The sequence below is a fragment of the Cyclopterus lumpus genome, chromosome 22 (genome assembly GCF_009769545.1).
Source record: "Cyclopterus lumpus isolate fCycLum1 chromosome 22, fCycLum1.pri, whole genome shotgun sequence".
NCBI classification, from domain to species: domain Eukaryota; kingdom Metazoa; phylum Chordata; class Actinopteri; order Perciformes; family Cyclopteridae; genus Cyclopterus; species Cyclopterus lumpus.
Window position 1 is genome coordinate 17,754,185 of NC_046987.1, and position 20,547 is coordinate 17,774,731.

General features: G+C 45.2%; 1 protein-coding gene across 10 annotated transcripts in view; it reads right to left on the reverse strand.

Moving 5' to 3' along the window:
* Nucleotides 1-19,338, reverse strand: part of slc8a3 (solute carrier family 8 member 3) — an 85,350-nt gene extending 66,012 nt beyond the window's left edge. For 5 of the 10 annotated variants that reach the window (XM_034525356.1, XM_034525353.1, XM_034525355.1 and 2 more), the window contains exon 1: nucleotides 17,486-19,080. In XM_034525356.1, coding sequence (XP_034381247.1) covers nucleotides 17,486-19,065 — 1,580 coding nt within the window. In that variant the 5' untranslated portion in view covers nucleotides 19,066-19,080. Of the gene's footprint in view, nucleotides 1-17,485 lie in introns of all 10 variants that reach the window. The other 5 variants (XM_034525350.1, XM_034525349.1, XM_034525352.1 and 2 more) reach the window with 2 other exon arrangements.
* Nucleotides 19,339-20,547: the final 1,209 nt, after the last annotated feature.

A 20,547-nucleotide genomic window follows, 5' to 3' on the forward strand; every position in this document is an offset into this window, starting at 1 on the left:
CATTCACACACTAATGGGAGGGGCTACCACGTAAGGTGCCACCTGCCCATAACCATTCATACCCACTCACACTCCACAGTAATGGGGGCAAAGTGTCTCGTTGAACTTATTAAAAAAAATAGAAACACCGTCACCATAATTGATACATTTAAAGAGTTTGAAGGATTGCTTTTCAAACCCAACAGTAAGTAGTGGATTAATCAATGTGTTTATCTGCTCCCATGCAAACTGCAAGCGTTAGCATGTACGACTAACTGGCTTCCGGCCCGCATGTGAAACCCAACGTTACTTCTAAGGACAAGCGGTGCATCATTAGCTCATGGCTACCATTAGCAGCTCTGCCCTGCTCTTTATTGGATTTCGGAGATTTTAAAACTCCGGCAAATCTACCAAAACACATTATTATGTGAAAGGCCCTGAAAACACACACAAGAAAGCACAAAAAAACATAAATCTAACCTCTGTCTTGCTTGTTCAGGCCTTTAGATTTCTCTTAAAGGTGTTTAACTAAAATCTGGGCGAATCAACCATTTAATGCTAAAGTTCGGAGTCGTTCCTCTTGTGCTTTTGAGCGTTGCTGGTGAGTTTCAGGGTGGGGAGACTTGTCTTTTTTTACAAAACTGCGTTTTGGAAGGAACCCTTGTAGCTGTTCCAGCTCACTGCCACTCCCATCTTTCCTCTGACAGCAATTAAAGCAACCAATCTCACCGAGGCTCCTGTTCAACACTGCTTTGAAACCATCACTACTGAGGGTGTGTGTGTGTGTGTGCAAGTGTGTGCGTATGTGTGTGCAAGTGTGTGCGTATGTGTGTGTAACTGACAAAGACTGGGACGGACCAAAAGGAGGAAAAAAAAATAAAAATCTCTGAAAGACATGAAGATGGCCAGAGACCGACATGAAGAGGAGTTGAAGGAGAGACGGAGCGTCTCCAGAAAGATCTCAGAAGGAAAGAGTTCGTGCAGCTCCACAACGGGAGGACACGGCGTGGAAATGGAGCCTGCGCTCCGCCAAAGGTGAATCCCTATTCACGGGCCGCAATTATCATTACATAAGACCTCAATTATTCAGCTGCGGTTCTTTCTGGCTTTCATCTATTAGTCATAGGCAAAAGAGCCGTATCAGCTCTCACACACACACAACCAGCAAACGAGTCTCCTCCGTGGCCGAGCCCCCCGTCGGTGAGGCTGAATGGTAAACATTGTGTGTGTGTGTGTGTGTGTGTGTGTGTGTGTGGGGGGGGGGGGGGGGGGTGGGGGTTGTATTACTGCTCTTGTGACACAACTCTGTTTCATATCTGCAGCTGGAGGGAGAAAATCTACAGCTTCTTATGAAATCTCATTCCCGGCGAACAATCCCTCATCAATCTATATCTCCCCCAAGTCGGAGCTGGCCTTCCCTCCCCTTCGGGCACCACATTTGTTCTGTTCTCCTTCTTTTTTTTTGCTTCCTCCGTCGCTGCATTCATCAGTGGGCAACAGAAATTCTATACTACCTTTTCACCCCCCCCCCCCCCCCCCCTTATTGACATTCTGATGAAATGGCCCGGCCATAGATGACAGGCAGCAGATTCCCATTAGCCAGGGCTGCCATGCAGTGTGCTGCTTCCCGAAGACAAGATATACCATGTTTAACCAAGACCCATCAACGGAGGAGCACCTCCACCTTCAGCTGTCTCCTCTCACTCAAACACACACACACACACACACACACACACACACACACACACACACACACACACACACACACACACACACACACCATCTTTAATCTGGGCTGACTCAGAAACAGGCCAAACTTCAAACATCATAAGATTAAAAGTGTCTTCTTCTGCCTTTATCTTGACGCCAAATTACCTCGTCAAAGTCCGCTTGGTTGTTTCGCTCAAATGAGGTTCCGGATCCCTTTAAACTTAGGGTGGGAAGCAAAAAAATTAAATAAACCAGTATAGCGTTACAACTGCTAATTTTTTGACAGATCGACACTGCAGTAATTGCTAAATAAACAGTTTCATAAATAGTGGCAAAGTGAATTAGAGCAATTTTGAGGATGTGGAAACATCAAAGGACGGATTTTCACAAGAGGATAGATGGAAAAACAACGCGGGCTTCAAAACGAGCTGCTTTAAATATCTCAGAGGATTGACACTCGCAAACCGGAGCGGGAGGGAACATGAAGGATGAAGGATGAAGGATGAAGGAGGGGCGGGGGGGAGACGTACCCCCCCCCCCCCCCCCCCCCCCCCCCCCCCCCCCCCCCCCCCCCACCCCACCCCACCCCACCCCACCCACCCCAACATGTTGGAAGCGAGGGATGCCTGCGTTTGATCTTCAACATCTATGAGTCAGAAGAGAAATTACAGTTTTTATCGAGAAGTGAAATAACAATTAGTTTTTCTCAAATATGATCCCTGACAGGGCGCCCTGGCAGCTCACTGGAACTCGTATCAATAAGGCCGAGTCCTCAACGTGCGGCACAGGTTTGAGTCCAGCTCTGTGCTGTCTGTCTCTCTCATTATCAAATAAAGCAGTAATGCCACAAAAAAAAAATATGTTGTATTCAGGCTTATTATATATATAGAGAGTTTGAAGTCTAATTACATAATGAATTTAAAATGTCAATTTTGCACAGAAGAACATTTGCAGGTTTGAAGTTAGTTCACTTTGCTGTTTAGGAAGTAAATGATTATCTACTCATCAAGTCCTAAAGTTGTAATAATAATCTCTAAAGACATTATTGAGAATGAAGGCATTGATACCTTGTATCAGAGCTGATAGCTTCTGTTCTGGAAATGCTCTGCTTTGCTTTCTTTGCTTTTTAGATGAGACGTTTGGTAACACTTTCACATCTGTCCATTGAAAATGAAGCTACAGCCAGCAGCTGGTTAGCTTAGCTTAGCATAAAGACTGGAAACAGCTAGCCTGGCTCTGTCCCAAGGTAAGAAAATCCACCTACTAGCACCAAAGAAACTCAGTATTGAATATCTTGAAATATATCTTGTTTGTTTAATCCATACAATAACCAGACTGCCTGCGGATTATGTCACCGTAACCTGTTTTCAGTCGTGACGTGGCTTTCAGTGCTAAGCTAAGCTAACGTCGGCTGCCTCTATAGCTTCATATTTAACAGACATATATATGAGAGTGGTACCGATCTTCTCATCCAACTGAGAGAAAGAGTCAGCAATTTAAAGAAAATGCAGAACTAATGCCTTAAGTCGCACGCTCTCAATCTTACAAAGTTAGTTAGAAAAAGAAAATGATGAGCTAATGTTTAACAGATACTGTGTGAATGGCCCTTTGCTGTCGCAAGTATCCCGAGGGTTTTCCTCAAACTGGTAAGAAAAAAAGGTGATACAGTTCTCTGTAAAAGCTTAATAGAAATAGTTTTAGCGCATGTTAAACGGATTCCTATAAAAAAAAGAAGTAGAAAGTGGACTTCCACGGACCCATGAAACGCACTCAAATTAATATTGTTCACACGAAAAATGACAAGAAAGGGAAAGAGACAAGAGGAAGTTATGGGATAGGAGTACAGAAGGGAAATGGGACACCGAGGCCCGTCCACTGGGACCGTACGGAGAGATCAAAGAGATTCATCGGAAGTTTTAATTAGCCCGTCTAAAGCCTCGCTGCCTCCTCTTCCCGGGGTCTCTGACAATGAGGAGGAGACACGTGCCGCCTGTCTGCTGCTGGTTTCAGAGACCTCTTTCCTGACACCCACTTAGGAAGTGGTCCCAGTTCAGTGGGGAAGCGAACAACAACCATTTCCCACCGGAGCCACTGGTGGTACAAGTGAACGCACCCGTGGTGCAGCGACGTGTTGTGGATAAAAAAAAAATGTTGACTTTAAAACAGCTGTTTGTTTGTGTAAGCGCGTGTTTTATCAGCGAGAATTTGCTTCTTTTTTTTTTTTTAAATGAAGCTGTGAAGTTTAGTTTGCGTTTTCTCGTTTGTTTTTCTAAATGCTGCGGACGTGTTGCGTCGAATTAAGTTACACTATTTACATGTGTTTTGATTTCACCGAAGGCTTTATTAAGATACAGATTGTTTATTTATTAAGATACTGAGTGCTAGAATTAGTTGTAACGTTCCGTGAGTCAAGTGAAGAGAGGATATCCTATTATAGAGGTTATCATAGAAGATACATATGCATCAGTCTGGTGTTCAGTTCATCGGTTTCTGGTTTGTTTGTTTTTGTTTGTTTTAAACAATCTCCCACACATTATCTTGCTGATCTCACAGATCTGAGATCTGGCCTGACTTCCTCCTCTTATCTCTACGACTGGAGGTTTTCACAGCGTTGGCTCCTATGATCAATGCTTGTCGTGAGTAAATTCAACCCCATCCAGCCAGGTCGCTTCCTTCTTCCTCTCCTCCTCTCCTCCCCTCCTCCTCCTCTCCTAGTCAAGCCTCATCAAATCTGCCAACATGCTGCACAGATGTCTGGGGGGCTCGGGTTCTCATTTTCTCTCTCCTCCTTTATTCACCTGTTCACTTCCACTTGTTTCTACCTTTCTTTACCCGTCCCGCTCGCTCTTTCCCTCTCATTTCCTCCCGTCTGTCCCAGGCGCTGTTTTCCTCTCTTCCAACACACTCCACATTTTTCCTCCTCCTCTCTCCATTTTGTGTCTCCGTCATTATCTTTTTGCACCTTCTTCCCTCTCTCCTCTCTCTCTGCCTCGCCATCTCCCGCTCCTCTCCCTCTTCATATCCCTCCCTCCCTCTTTGTCCGTCTCCATCTCCTCTCGCTCGCCGCATGTTTCATTTCGCCACCTCCTCCTCCTCCTCCTCCTCTTCCTCCTCTTCCTCCTCCCCGCTGTCCTGTTGCAGCCTCGGTTGATGGCACGCTGAAGAGCGCTGCTACACAGAGTTGGACGATATCTAACATGACAGGTTCCACAACTGCGGCATGGAGGCAAATGTAGTTTGGTGAGTTTACATCTTGAAGACACACTCTCGTTTCCTTTGACATTGGTCTGAAGGGTAGAGAGGTTTTATGCTCTATAAATACGGCGGTTAAAAGATAATGCGTGTTGGTGTCCCGGCACATCTACGCTTTATTTCCTTTTTTACATTTTATGAGAAGAAAGAAATTACAAGACAAAACTAGAATTACCGCCACGTAGTCAAATTGCCCTCTATCCTAATAGACAATTGTGTTGAATTGTCATAATTAGCACGTGACTTCTTGAGTTAAAGCCAAAGAAGGGTTTTCTCGTGAGGTCACAGTGAACTTGACCTTTGAACACCAAAATCTAATCACGTTTCTTTTGTGTCCAGATTGACGTTTGTGCCCAATTTGAAGTAATTCTGAGATTGTGTGACTCTACTTCACTTCAAAAGCCCTTCTTTAAATCGTTAGGGCCTAAAAGTTGTTCATTCACGGACTAACCATGCAGCCAGTCAGAAAATATGACGCTTAGAAACTCACTATTCAAAGAAAAGGAACAAAGAGAAACGTTACGTATGTTATCCTAATAAAAATTCACTTTTTTCAGTTTAAAACGACAGAAAAACAGCCAAGTTAAGTTTAAAGTGTTCTCACACTGACAGCTTTCGTATTTTGACTACAAGCCCAAGACTTTTTTTTAATAAATATTCTCAAATTGTTCAGCCCCATAATTAATCATTGAAGCAATTAATTTGTTAAATGTGCCGCTTGCTCTTTTATCTATCCTTGGAGCAATGGGAACTTTTTTTTCTTCTTCTGATATTTCAAAAGACAAACAATAAATTGATTAATTGGATAAAATATAAACCGATTGTTCCAAAATGAATACGAATCCATTCGGCTGCAACTGCAAAAATACTTCAGATACGACAGTGTCAACCATTCATTATACAGCAGAATATGCATGTTACTATGATCACGATGCACTCTGTTATGTGAACATAACCAGTTGGAACAGGTTTGACGCCTCAGCCGCCACCGCTGTGGCTCTCTGAGGGACGTCGGTTCAGAGTTCTCAATCCAAATCACAATTACAGGTTGAGACAGAAGTAGGGCAACATCTATAAAGAGGGGAAGGCACATACGGAGGGGAAGGCACTGCTGAGGGTTTAAATAATACATGGTGGGGTGAGTAGAAATGAAATGGAATTAGAACTATTCAAATGAAAAGACGCTAAGACTGAGATTAAGGGGAGGGAGATGGAGAAAGAATGGTAGAAATCCAAGAAAAGGTTGCTTGAACATAGGCTGGGAGAGATAAAACCAAGAGGGAAGTAAAAAAGTGCGAGAGGGGGGAAAGAGCGAAAGCGAGCCAGGAACAAGGGCCCCCCGACACGATAAGAGGCAGAAGAACATGAAAAGAAGAAAAGGAGAGGGAAATGAAAGGGCCGATAGTGGAGGAGATTAGGTTGAGTGTTGTAAAGAGAAAGAGGTCCCGGAGGCCTTGGCAGAGCTGTGATCCAAGCAGCGTAACCTCTTCATCTTTCGCCAGCTCCCTCAACATGACAGCTCTACCCATCTCTAGGACCCCAGAGGGGCAGCATGGGCACATTTCTTTGCCAAACTGACCCTACATGCACCCCCCAACCCACCCACCCTCCACCCTCCACCTCCATCACCAGGCCGCGGGCATATCTGGCCTTCCTACATCCATGTGGGCCCAAGGTTAGCCAACAGCTAGCATGAGTCCAGATCAAAACCACCGCATTGACAATTGATTTCATTTCATATTAACAGCTTCAGTCCCAAACAAGGACAAACCTACCAACACATTCAAGCACTAACAACTTCTTGAGTCCTTAGTTGCACTATATGATTGTTTTGGGCATTTGGATGCATACAAACAAGTTGTAAACACAACTTTGACCTATTATCAACTTGTAAAATCCAGCAGTTACAGAGCAACATAATCATACATGTGATGCTGTGCTTATGATTATGAAAGAAAGAGAAAATGGACCCCATGTGTCATGAGTCAATTTTCTCTTTCAGCTCTGTTTTAAAAAAAAAGAAAATAAGGATCCTAAGACGGACAGAAACACTGTGATAAAATAAACCAAAGGAAAAAAAATAAAATAAAAAAAGGAAATAGACTTAAGGATGAGGTGGAAAACAAAATGGCAAACCCATAAGAAGTCAACGAGAAGCACAACAGGCGGGGGAACAAAGAGACATTTTATCTCCAGAGATATACACTAAAGAATCCAGCGCTGTTGAACGTGGACCTGATCCCTGCATTGAAAAAAAACACCAAAAAAAGAATCCTTCAAACCCAAACACATAAAAACAGAGATGTCTTATACCTAGGGCAGGGGAGGCAGAACAAAAGCTTCTGAGTTGAGATTTTGGGAATGAGGGCTAAAAACACATAAAGCAGGAGAGGTGAACTCCACAGGTGAGACTAGGAACCCAGAGGGAATAAAAAAAAAATAAAAATAAAAAAAAGCTTCTCTCTTCCCAAGAGAATAAGGAGACATCAAAACTCAACAAAGGACAAGAATAGAAATCCAACTAAATATTGATGAAAGTTAAGGCGAAGACAAGAATAGTTTCCTGGATCCTGCCTCCTCCTCCTATCCTGCAGAGCTCTCGGCTAACCTTTAACCTCCGCTGGTTTACGCCGCGCTGTGGCTTCTGCTTACGTACGTCCTCCCCGGCGAGATGCCGCGAACATCGTCTGCCGAAGCCCTCGGGACTCGATGTCATCTCCCCCTGCGGTGAGTGCAAATGGGGAGGGATTGCTGCGCTATTACCGCGTTCCGTTTTTTCAACCTCTTAAGGGATTGTGGCACGCTCTGCATAAAAAGGACCCCTCCTCATGCGCCCAGCATTTTCAGTCTGATGCAAATATGATCATCCGGGAGAGCGCGGAGGAAAAGCCCCGAGAGGGACTCTCACGCCGCTGCAGTGCGTGCACTAAGTCGCCTAATAAGTCTGCCACTCGAGTGTCAACAGGGGGGATTAGGAGGAACACAAAAGATCTATTTCCTCTCCTGGGTGAAACCTTTTCTCCCACCGGCACACCGATGCATCGGGGAGAAAGAACAGACACACACACACACACACACACACACACACTCGCACACACACAAGCATCAATAGTGTCGAGCATGCAGCCTGTCGGAGAGAGCTTGGCTAGCTCGAGCATTGGGGGAATGAAATTTCCGCGGGGGAAGCAAAGTTGAGACAGACGGAGAAAAAGAAGAAGTCGATGGACGCAAAATAAAGATTTCCCTCGACTGATTACAAGTCTTACTGCAATGAGATTCATCTCCTAGACTCTCTGAGACAATCTCACCAAAGGCGTCGTGAACGGCACTAATCAGGACGAGAGATGTTGCTCAGCAAATACAAAGGATCCATGAAATGGATATATACATCGGAACCAGACATCCCATCTAAATATATATTTTTTTTAAAACAGATTGCAAATACGAGTAAGATCATCTCAGAAATCCTGCTGGCTCCGTAAAAAGTACTTGCAAAGCAAGAACCGCTGCCTACGTTAATTTAGCCCTGAAACACAAATCAAGCAATTTTTTTTTAAAACAGCTGATACATGAATGTGAAGATCCACGACTTGCTTTTTGCACCACAGAGCTGCTGCTCCAACAGGAACATGATGAGAAACAGAGGAGGAGGAGGAGGAGGGCACATGGGAAAAGGGTGAAGGGTGGGATAGAGAAGGGTAGCGAGGAACTACTGATGCATTCTGGTGCATTTTCTGCTGAAGCACCCTGAGAATAAGATGGAGAAGCGAGTTACCCCAAAAAGCATCCCTCCCATCCCTCTTTTTCTTAGCCTGTTAGTCTTATTAAGGAATATACGTATAATGAGGTAATCAGAAATGAAGGCCCACGCTAACGATTATTTCGTTACTCCGTTGTTTCTACGATGAAATGCAGATTCAGAAAACAGTCAAACATCTGTCAAGGTAACACACGCGACTAAATCATTTTCATTATTGATTAATCCAGAGCGGAAGGAGCCGAACAAGCTCAATTAGTCGATTGTTGCGGCTTCTCAAATGTGCTCCTTCTCTTTTGGTCTCGTATGACTTTGAATTGAGTTAATATATTTAATTGTTGGGTGAAAAAAAAGAAAGAAAAAAAGGGCTGGAAATCGTCACATTTGAGAAGCTGGAACCAGCCGATATTTGACCTTGTTGCTTGATGAAATGAGCTACGCTAACAATCACGGATTAATTTTCTGTCAATAAAGAAAAAGAGAGTTGTGTCACAAGCAGTAATCCTACTGAGAAGGTGACACAGTGCCACCCATGCTGTTTGACTGGCAGGCGATCAGCAGGGAGTGAAGAGGGGGGGGGGGGGATTTATCATTTTATGGAAAAGTGGGCTGACTTTCATTTACAAAAAAAAAGATCCTCATTCGAATTCATACATTCAGCTTTTTTGACTTCAGGTTCGCTCAGCGAAGCATTTTGTATATCGGTCGGACATCGAGTGCCGTTAGCCGAACTCACACATTCTTACATTTTGAACATTAGCAAACACGCTCTCATATGCTTTTCTATTACTGTTTCAGGCATGAAAAGAAATAAGACAACGGGCGCAGGTTTAAAAAGGAAAAGAAAAGCCGACAGCTCCTTTCATCTCCTTTAAAAACCCGCTCGCTGTGCATTTGGGTGCAACCTCAGCTCCTCCTGCCGGGAGCTGCATCGATTTCTAGTCTCAACGCGGCTGCACTGTGCATGGCGGAAGGCGCCGTGGAGCGGAACTGACCTTTATCAAAGTATGCAGATGCTGGATGGAGGTGCAGGGGCAGCGAGGGCTCATCCACCCCCACCCCACCCCCCCCCAACCCCCCGGGTATGAAATGAGAGCAGCGACCTCTTATTGAACGCACCACTCTTCATCTCCCTTTCAGCTGCAAACCAATTCCTCCAAAAGTATACGTGCCGTTTGTTGTGTTTTGAGAGGTAAGAATATTCCAACTTGGGCTCGCCACAATAATACACATTTACTGTGTGTTTGTGTGTTTCAGGCGGGATGAAATTCTTTGTAACCTTAGTTAAAATGTCACAGGAGGCCAAGCAGCTCTCCGGAGACGTTGCATGGCGGCTCCCAGCAGGCCGCACTATGTCGCTGCTCCGGTGCGTCTTCGGTGTTAGTTCCTAGTGTTGGGTAAAGCTGCCACAACGCTAGATCCTACTTTTCCCACAATGCAACTCGAAAGCGTCTGCTGCCGGATAAGCACCCTGTGTCCTTCAAACGCTACACGTCTACATGTAATACAAGCTTTCCGTTTACAATGTGAGAACCCTGGTTTCCTTCCCCTGGTTTCCTTTCCCTGGTTTCCTTCCCAGGTTTCCATCCCAGGTTTCCATCCCTGGTTTCCTTCCCCTGGTTTCCTTCCCCTGGTTTCCTTCCCCTGGTTTCCTTTCCCTGGTTTCCTTCCCCTGGTTTCCTTTCCCTGGTTTCCATCCCCTGGTTTCCTTCCCCTGGTTTCCTTCCCCGGTTTCCTTCCCCGGTTTTCTTCCCCTGGTTTCCTTTCCCTGGTTTCCTTTCCCTGGTTTCCTTCCCCTGGTTTCCTTCCCCTGGTTTCCTTTCCCTGGTTTCCTTCCCCGGTTTCCTTTGCCTAGTTTCCTTCCCCTAGTTTCCTTCCCCTGGTTTCCTTCCCCTAGTTTCCTTCCCCTGGTTTCCTTCCCCTGGTTTCCTTTCCCGGTTTCCTTTGCCTAGTTTCCTTTGCCTAGTTTCCTTCCCCTGGTTTCCTCTCCGTGGTTTCCTCTCCGTGGTTTCCGCTCCGTGGTTTCCTTCCCCTGGTTTCTCCTTTTTGTTGACACACTTCCACAACTCGTGACGTCAAGCCGTCGCCATCACAGCCAATAGAAAGTTCCCACATTATCCCACTTGTCACCTCCGGGAGGACGACATGAGAAGTTTTTCCCAGCAGGCAGTTCCTATTTACAGAACATCTGATATGACTGAAGGCGGCATCAGAGCACTTGAGCCGTCTACTCACAAACCAGCTCGCACTAATTAAAGAAACACATCTAATCCCACAGTGCTCTCAGGTTTCAGGCTGTAAGCAGGCGGTTCAGTGGTGAACAGGATTTATGGGAGAATGTTTGTGTTTGGCAGAAGAGCTTTTAATAAACAACCAGCAGGTCAAAACTAAGAAAATAGGGTTTAAACCTTTAAAAGATGTTCAGAAATATCCTCTTTAGCTGAATAGAGTTTAAAGGGTCAGTGCAGTCAAATAATAATAATAAAAAAAGATTTCTCACATACCACTAACTGTATCCAGTCAGACATAGACATATATATATATATATATATATGATTTAATTAGCAGATGTTAGGATATATTATAAGATTTCAGCTCCAACACAATTTGCAATTTTTTTCCGAAAATATGAACGTAAATGAAAGATTGATGCCCAATGAAACACTTCTACTTTACTACAATTGACTTCATTTTTTAGGATTTTATTATTTTATTTAGGCTTTTATCATATGATCTTTATTTCCTTTCTTTGGTTGTATTGTTTACAATGTAATGTAGCTTAAAATATAATCATAGCTTACTATATTAAATACTATATACAAATCAGCTTTACATTCCCCCGAAATGAGTTGATAAGAATTTAACAGCAGGGCAAATATACATCCTATAAATAAATGAATGTTTTAATTATAAAAATGAAAAAATAGAATACTTTAAATGCATATATGCAATATACACAGGTTTAAAGGTTGCTCTTTCACTCACATAAGGCTCCATGTCATCTTTTATTATAAGTGTTTATTTGTTAAAACATTGTCGCTAAACACGTTGATGCACTTATACCTGCACCCTAACTCTATTAGGCTGCAGACACGGTCTAAAGTTTGGGAAGTGAATATATGATCCTCAGTCAGATTTACACACAAACACTCAGTGGGGGGGGGGGGGGGCTGGCGACGTGCCCTGCACTGAATCGTGTTATAAATAAGCTTTAACTTAATTGCATTCCCCCAACTGGGAGGAACAAACGCAGGGCCAGCATATTTATTACCACTCAACCTAGGTGCGTGTGTGTGCATGTTTGTGTGTTTCTGGACCATATTTGTAAGTGCAAAAGCCCACAATGAGTTAAGCTAAGATTAGAAATGTCCTCATGAATCTTCCAGTACTGCACGTCTGTGGATGTGTGAGGACCTGTGGTTGTATGTGTGACGACAGACTGATCTCATATCATAGCACAAGGAAAAGATGTTCGTGGTACACAAGCCAGTAATAGCCAGTAATTCCTACCAATCGCATTTGGCCACAATCTCTCTCGGCCAATCGCATCGTGGACGTCAAACTTAAAATAAAAACTGGTCCTTCCACTCAGCTGAGCGTCGCGCTCCCCATCGCATCATCCAGATGTTCAGCCAACTCTCTTCACCTCCTCATCGCCAGTGTCCTCTCCATCGGGAAGGGGATTCCTGTAGTAACCATGGTAACCAAAGCCCCCTCCTCCCCCCCGAAATATGACTACGTCACTACGGAGTCTAATTGCTAAAGATTCTGACTTTGTTGTCATGAATATGCTTCGCTGTACATTTTGCTGATTAGCCAAATGAGGTGGTGAACATTAAATATCGCTCCCGGCTAAACGTCAACACGTTAGCGTTGTCATTGTGAGCGTGTTAACATGCAGATGTTAGCATTTAGCTCAATGCACCTCTGTGCCTGTGTGTCTATGGTAAATATGTAACCGAGAGATGTCGACAAAGTGTTATTTTCCTCGTTTTAACGAAGACGTCGACACGTGTTTTGACGTCCGCAAGTCACCAAATCCTGTTGCATCAACTAGAATCATTCCCTCTCAGACCGGATCACATCATATAACCAAGACGGTAAAAAATGTGAGTCAGTTTGACAAGCCCTGGTTTACTTTTCACTTGACGGAAACTGTAATTAAGCAAATACAAAAGTACTAGAAAACAAACACACAAAAAACAAAGCACCCTGAGGCACAGTAAAAAAAAAATAAAAAAATTAGAAAGACACATTCCAATTATTGAGAGAACAGAAAGTATGAGAGGCTGGCATGAATAAAAGAAGAGGAGTGCAGCAGTGAACAAGATTAGCTGAGCTTGAGCTGAATGCAGGGAAACCATGGCAGGGTCTGGACAAGCGCTGACGGGGGGGGGGGGGTTGAGAGGGGGGGGGGGGGGGGGGGGGCTAAGCGGGACGAGGACCAGCCTGGACATGTGTCAATCATGATGTCCAGAGGGGTGACAGCTATTCATTCAAGAGATATGAAGGCATACGGTTGGGATGAGGGCTGCGTGAGCTGGAGGAGGAGTGATGAGGGCTGCGTGAGCTGGAGGAGAGTGGTCGAGGTAGCAGAGGAAAAGGGTGCATCCGTGCATCGTTTCATAAGCATAACGCGCCATGCTATTTATAAAAACACAAGGCAGGTTTACGAGCGCAGGAGAGTCATGCTCATACAGGCGTGACCACAGTGGCAATTAGTTTAGCAGATTCCGGTCTGTCCGCTGCACACCACTCATTTGTTTATGAATCCATCAGCGCCTAGTTAAGCACTGGCGTCTCCAGGGATGGAGCATCTCCAACCTCGCAGCTGTGTTATCTTCTCCGGGTCAAAGGAAACAGCAGCCGGCAACCTCGAGCCATTTCATATCCTCAGGAGCTCTATACCTGTGGTAACCAACGTGGGGGTCGGGACCCCTGAAAGGGTCTATATATCCATTTTTTGTCAAATGTAAGAAAATAGTGGACAGATGTCCATCATAGACCAATATGACGACTTCACACGTCTCAATTTGTCCAAACAACAGCAACCCAGACATTCAGTGTACAACCAGTGAACCAAGGAAACTAGCAAGCTGGAACCAGATAATGTTGCCTTCTTTATTTATTTATTTTCCCCTCAAAACAATGAATCCCTTGTCAGAATAGTTGTCACAATAACTGTTGATCAACTAATAGATTGACCAAGTCATAATTGTAGACTCAGTTTCCTGGATATTTTCACATCTTCACACCTTTTGAAATCAATCAGCATGTTGCGCTGACAGCATTTCTCCTTGTTTTCCGACATTTTAATGTTAAAATCAAATAATTGTTAGCTGCAGCTCTGTTACCACCTAGGCTATGAGGCTGCAGCATAACCGGTGGTGATGGGTCACCAGTTGACAATAGCAATTCAATAAATATCTGCGACTAGGCAGCTTGGGTCCAAGATAACTTCCTGTCAGCTGACACTGAAACAGGAAATAAACTTGGACACATTTGGGATCTTTATATTTCCAACTGTGTAATAGTCATTTTTAGTAAAGTTTAGGAAAGGTCATTTTGACCAGCGTGGACTGTAGATTTGATTTAAGAAGCTTGATGAGAGTTCATATCCGTTAGCTGCCACCAGGAAACTATTAAACTTGCATGCCTCATGCTGAGAATTATTGTCTGGCTTAGAGCGATGTATTCCAGAGCTCCAGATTAGGACTGTAATACATTTCCACTCTGGTTGATAACAATGGGCCCAAAGGGTGTCAAAGGAGATTGAGAGTCAACGCCTCGTAAAAAAAAACAGGGCGAGAGAGAAAAGGAAGCTCATGAAGGGCTGAAGCATGACGTGGTGTAATCGTCCTCAAGGACATCAGAGTAAGAACCCTCGGCCTTTAGACGGTCGTCCCTGAATGAAGCAGAACCGCTCCACCACCGCGCCGCCAAGCAGGGAATCCTTCTGTTAGTTCAACATTTATGCAAAAAAAACATTTCCCGTTGTCAATTTCACTTGGAATACGTATGTGAAAACAATGGAGGCGAATACATTCTGTAGTTCTTCATGTCGCGAGCATGAAAACGACCCCCGAGGAGAGCTTTCGAGGCAGCGGAAGAAACATCATTGTAATTATGCCTTTTTAAAGCGGAATATTCTACACATTCATCCCCTTTGGTTTTGTGTATGTAAATGTTCTCATGAATCTTCTAGTATGCTTTCTGGATGAAGCTGTCACTTCCACTGCTCCTCTTTGTCTTCTTTATGTATGCACGCAGAATCAAATTCATCACTATCAGAGGGTAATTATGGAAATTTCTGGAGATTTGTTTGGGAGTTCTCTAACAGCGGTCGGCCATTTCTACAAAAGATCCAGAAGCCTCTGAAGGGGGGGATGGAAAGATTTTCATATTAATACCCGAGCGTGTTCATGCATATGAACCATTTTCATTGTTTTAACTGCTTACTGCTGAATAACGCCCTGTATGTTTAGAGATATCTATCATTAATAGGTAGTTAGTACATTCATCAGAGCTGACTGTGTGAGTTTAGCTTAATGTCCACAATATGTCTTGTGTGTCCCTCTGCAGTTAAAGCCACATCCTGCGAGTCCGCGTGCACAAACCGTACGTCAACAAGACCGTTTCCTTGACATTTATTCTACAGACGGCGATTCTGACACTTATTATTCAGTGATCATTATATTTGTTCTTTGCAATGTCACAGGAAATGTCAGCGGTTACATTTACAACCGATTTAAAAACCCACAATATGATTTCAGTTCTTGATAAATAAATAAAAAAAGGATCAAAGATGCCATGGCGTGACCTTTGGATCGTCTTTTAACCTCCGTCATGAATGTTTGTTTATAGAGAAGGATACAGATGATGCTCAGCCTATACGTCTACCCCGTACTGCTGCTGGTTTGAGTTGGATTAAAGGAATAGTTCGATTTTTGGAAATATACATCTTTGTTTTCTCGCTGAGAGTTTGATGTGAAGATTAATACCACTGATGACAGTGGTAGCTTTCCTTTTAAAGCACTTATTATTAAATATTCAGAGGCAATTCAATTATCAACTGCCACATAGAGTGATCGTTTTAACAGTAGTTCTTCCGGTTTTATTGCGATAATTATTCGACCACGAAGTCAAACTTCTTCTCCCAGATCACCACGAGCGTGTATCAGCACGCACAGTGTGAGCAGAGCCGCACTGCAAGAACATCGGACTCGCAGCACGATGCGCAACACAATGAGCAGATCGATAGAGCAGCATACCCTCACAATGCCAACAACATCGCCGCAGTCTCATAATAATAGTCTTTCTCCACATCTCTCCCCCTCTACTCCCCTGGCAGCGTTCGGGCCTGGCCCATAAAGCGTCTCTCACATAAATCAAGCAAAACCCTGAGAGCTCAGCGGGCCCCAGGAGCACGCTGAGCTCACACCGACACTCATCCCCCCCCCCCCCCCGCCGCCGGTCTCCTGGGCCGCCTCGGCCCTCAGGAACCCGCACCCCGGGAGCACAGGACCTTGCCAGCGAGCCACAGCGCGGCTGAGAGGGTCCTGATTGGTGGGGGAAAGGGGATGTCACAGAGGCATGTCACTTTGATTCAGTCCTTGGAGACCAATGTGTGCGATGCAAGCGGATGCAAGCTGTGCAATAAACAAATCAATATTTCTCAGGCACACATTCCAGTATCCCAGAGCACTGCCTTACATGCACGGGACAACAAAAAAAAGCTGTCGTATCATTAAATACATGGCCCCGATGCTATTTTGTGCTACGGTGCAGTATGTTGCTGTTATTGCAACACTGCCAAATAGGCCCACTCCATTGTAAGCCTGTGTGTTGTAGTGCAGTTTTGTACACAGATGGTGTGACACGGCTGCATAACAAACGCAATGCACATAAAACATCCCTATTACTCTCATAGATGCTTACTACCAAAGCTTTGTTAGCACGGCGGCCTGCTGACTAACCTAAAAGACTGCCATGTACCGATTAATACATGGGACTGAGACTGGCCTTTGACCTTTGTTGTTGTAATGTTCTCTCTCTCTCTCTCTCTCTCTCTCTTTGTAACGCTCTTCCTATTCGTCCATGCTGCTTTATTTCAATTGAAGCAGACACAACACAGATAAAAAGAGCGAAACATCCCGAGTTGCACAAAACAAAAGCAGTGGGGATTAGAGAGGTGTTACTTAAGGACTTCCTGTTTCCACAGTTGTGTGACGAATCCCAAAGTTCTATCCCCATCGCATGTGGCGCACACAGATTTGCTACCAAAGCGCTCTGACGAGAGCAAAATCTCTTGACAGAAAAAACAAGGGGATGTGGAGTGCACGCTCAGATGAGAGGGTACGCTGTCTAACCGTGTGAAGAAAAGAAGCGTTTAAAATTCACAGCGATGAGTGCAAGCAAGCACATGAATAGGTTACCAAAGTATGTTCTAAATTAAATGATGTCAAGAGGCAGAGACGACGACGTCTTTCTATCAAAAGCAAAAAGCCTGAATGAGACGCGAGTCTGGCAGATTGCTAAATATCTTTGAAGCTGGCGTTCGTATCTTATACACTGTCGCTATCGTTTGTTGACGCGTTTATCACCATCAAAGCGCGACTAGAAAAATAAAAACACAATCAAATCAATGGGATGGAAAAACAAGCATGCGAAGAAAATAACGTATCACTTGCACTTATTGCTTATGCAATATCCTCGGTTGATTAAAAATCTGCGACACGCCACATAACCGTGAGAGAAATGAGAGAAAAAAGGGGGGAGCTGTCTTACCAGGTCTCGTCGTTTTTGAACTCAAGCTCTCCGTAGGTGTCTTCAAAGTCCTCCCCTCCTCCTTTGGCGAGTCCTTCCATGCTGCGATAAGGCACAATGACCGTCCCCCTTGCTCCAGAAGTCCTCAGCACCTTCACTTCCATAATGCCCATGCTCTCACTGACGTGCACCGAGTTGCTCTCGAAGGTGAAGATGCCCGAATGATCGTCGTCCAGAATGGTCACGGTGGCCACGGCGGGGAAGCCCAGCATGGCTTTTGGGTAAGGGAGACTGTTCGGGGACAGCACCTCGTCCTCCGTCTCCAGGACGCGCAGATTACTGAGACGCACAAAAAAGTGCTCGTCCTCTTCAAAGATGTCGTCGTCTATGATGCCAATGTTTATCTCCCGGATCATCTCCCCCGGTTTGAACACCACCGTACCCTCTGAGAACTCGTAGTCTGCCCCGGCGTTGGCCGAGCCGTCCTCCGTTTTATAATCCACGTAAATCGTCTTGTTGATGTCGCCACCCTTTCTGGTGACGCTCAGGATGGCGGCGCCACAGTTCTCGAGGCACTGGTAGACGGCGGGCTCGAACGCAATTCGAGACACGTACTCGTCGGGCTCCTCCACGCGCACCTCCTGCACGCTGACGCTCTTCTTGGCCTGCTCTGCGACGTGTTTCTTCAGGATGTTTCCGGCGCCGGTCATCATGCGCGTAGCTTGGATGCGGTAGAAGGCGCGGCTCTTTTGCTGGTGCGAGAGAGCGTAGTAGTTGGCCATCTCGACCAGCTGATCCATTTCTTTCTCGGGGTGCTTCTGCTTCAGGTCTTTCAAGATGCGGATCATGTCGCGCCGGGACTCGTCCACCTCTTTGCTCTCCATCAGACTAATGAGATTGCTCGTCGGTCCTCCGTCCATGAAGTGGGAGTTGACCATCTTACCGTCCATCTCAATCCCCTTAGAGCGGTCGGCCTCCGTCTCGATGATGACGCCTCTGTGTTTGTCGGTGCGATACTTCCTGTGCATGAACTTGTAGAAGAGCAGCCGTCTGTCCGCCACCCACGCCAGAAGCACGCATATGGGGAAGAAGGCCAGTGTGAGTAGACCCTCCCAGACCTGGACTACGTTGGGAGAAAACACAGCCAGAATCATGTAGAGCCAGATGTAAGCAAAGACGCTCCAGCCCGCGGTGACAAAGAACACTCGGAGGTGTTTGATCTTGCGTACTTCTCCTTGGGGGATGACAGACACGCAGAGGCCAATGATGACAAACATATTGAAGGCTGCGCTGCCTACGATGGTGGCGGGCCCGAGCTCGCCAGATTGGAATCCATGTCCACAGACCTCGATTAAAGAGAGCAGAATCTCGGGGGCGGATGAGCCCAAGGCCATGAGGGTGAGGTTCGAGACCGTTTCGTTCCACACCCGGATCGTGGTGGTGATTGTTTCCCCATTGGGCCTTTTGATGACAAGTTCCCTCTCTTGGGAGGTGATGACCTCAATGGCTGCCATGAAGCGGTCGGCGATGATGGAAACTCCGAGAAACATGTAGATCATGGCCACAAAATACACAATGACCCGCGCGATCTTGTCACCCATGGAGGGATCCTCAGGATACCAGATGGGCAGGATGATCCCCTCATGACATTTGGAGTTTCCCGCGCAAGTGGCATTGCTGGGGGTTAGCAAAGGGCTCGGAGTGGTCCGGGCCTCTGTACAAAGGAAGGCAACAGCAACAGAGACCAGCCCCAACCAGCAGCAGGCGGACGACCCCGGCTTTACGGGCCTTGAACCCTCCATGCACCCTCCTTCGTCTCAAGTGTCCTTACCACACTGACAGTCCCCCTGGGATCCAGCACTGGGCTGTGCCTTTTTCTCCACCCCGCCACCTGAACACAACGGAGAAACAACAGAGATTGTATGGATGTTACACTGTTTATATATACACTTATTAAAAGACAACAGACACAAAGAGTTTACTCTCAGATGACAGGCGCGGCTTTCAGACAGAGAGAACAGTGGTAATACACTTGCTTCATGTTGGTTTTCATCTTTTCACCAGATAGATAGAAAACATCTTGATCAGTAAAATGTATTGTACTTTTTTCTGCATTATGTATCAATCATAATAACTCAGTAATTACGGTGTCAAATAATGGATTGGATATCAAACCTGTTAAAGGGTACTTTCACGTTGTTTAAAGTTTAGAGTTGGAGGAGTAGCATTAGTGCATGCCTATAAGCGCGTATGTTTGCATTTCACATGGAGATGAAACGCACACCGATTCCGAAACAAGAATTAAAGTCATCCCACAATGCCTCTGTACAACTTCAATGAGTTTCTGCCTCCTTCTTTACAAACAGCAGTCGTGAGACCCTTGTGTTATTTATGAGAGGCAGGCTGGAAAATATTTCTCCATGCTTAGGAATTCATCAGATTTTTCAGGTCTGTAAACCACTATGTGAACAATGTAGATAACATTAGTTTAATGAAATCATAGCCTGTGGGCTCATTTCTAATCATGAAGTGAGTTTTTGAGCGCGATTGTCTGAGATCTCGGGGGTAATACACAGCTCTTAACCGAAGCGCTCGCTCAGCGGGCGTGCAATGTTGCCAAACTAAGCACTGTCCAAAATGTCGCATTGGCAAAAAGAAAAACAGCAGAGGGGAAGCCGGAGACCGTCAAGAGGCAAACTGAAACAAAGGGTACAGTTGTCCCGTCCAAACTCATTATACACTGAGCATCTGAATGCACACTTACCACTTGAGAGAGAGCAGCATTACAGTAACTATGCAGACATTGTGCGAATTCATAAAAACTCGGGCTAAGCGTCTGATTCACCTCTTCAGCTCTTATGAGATAGGACATGAGCTTTATTTTGATGCGGAGGCCATAGGCACTGGGAGCTGGAAGAAAAGTGAACCACCCCAAACTCAGAGGATGTGAGCTGTTTTCAAGAGATAACACACGGGATTCATTATTAAAAAAAAGCTCTTTTCTCAGCGGTACCTGTGATTATTCTGAGGTAGAGAAAGATGTGGCCTTCACCACACCTTGAGGGCCCCCTGAGAAAGGCCCT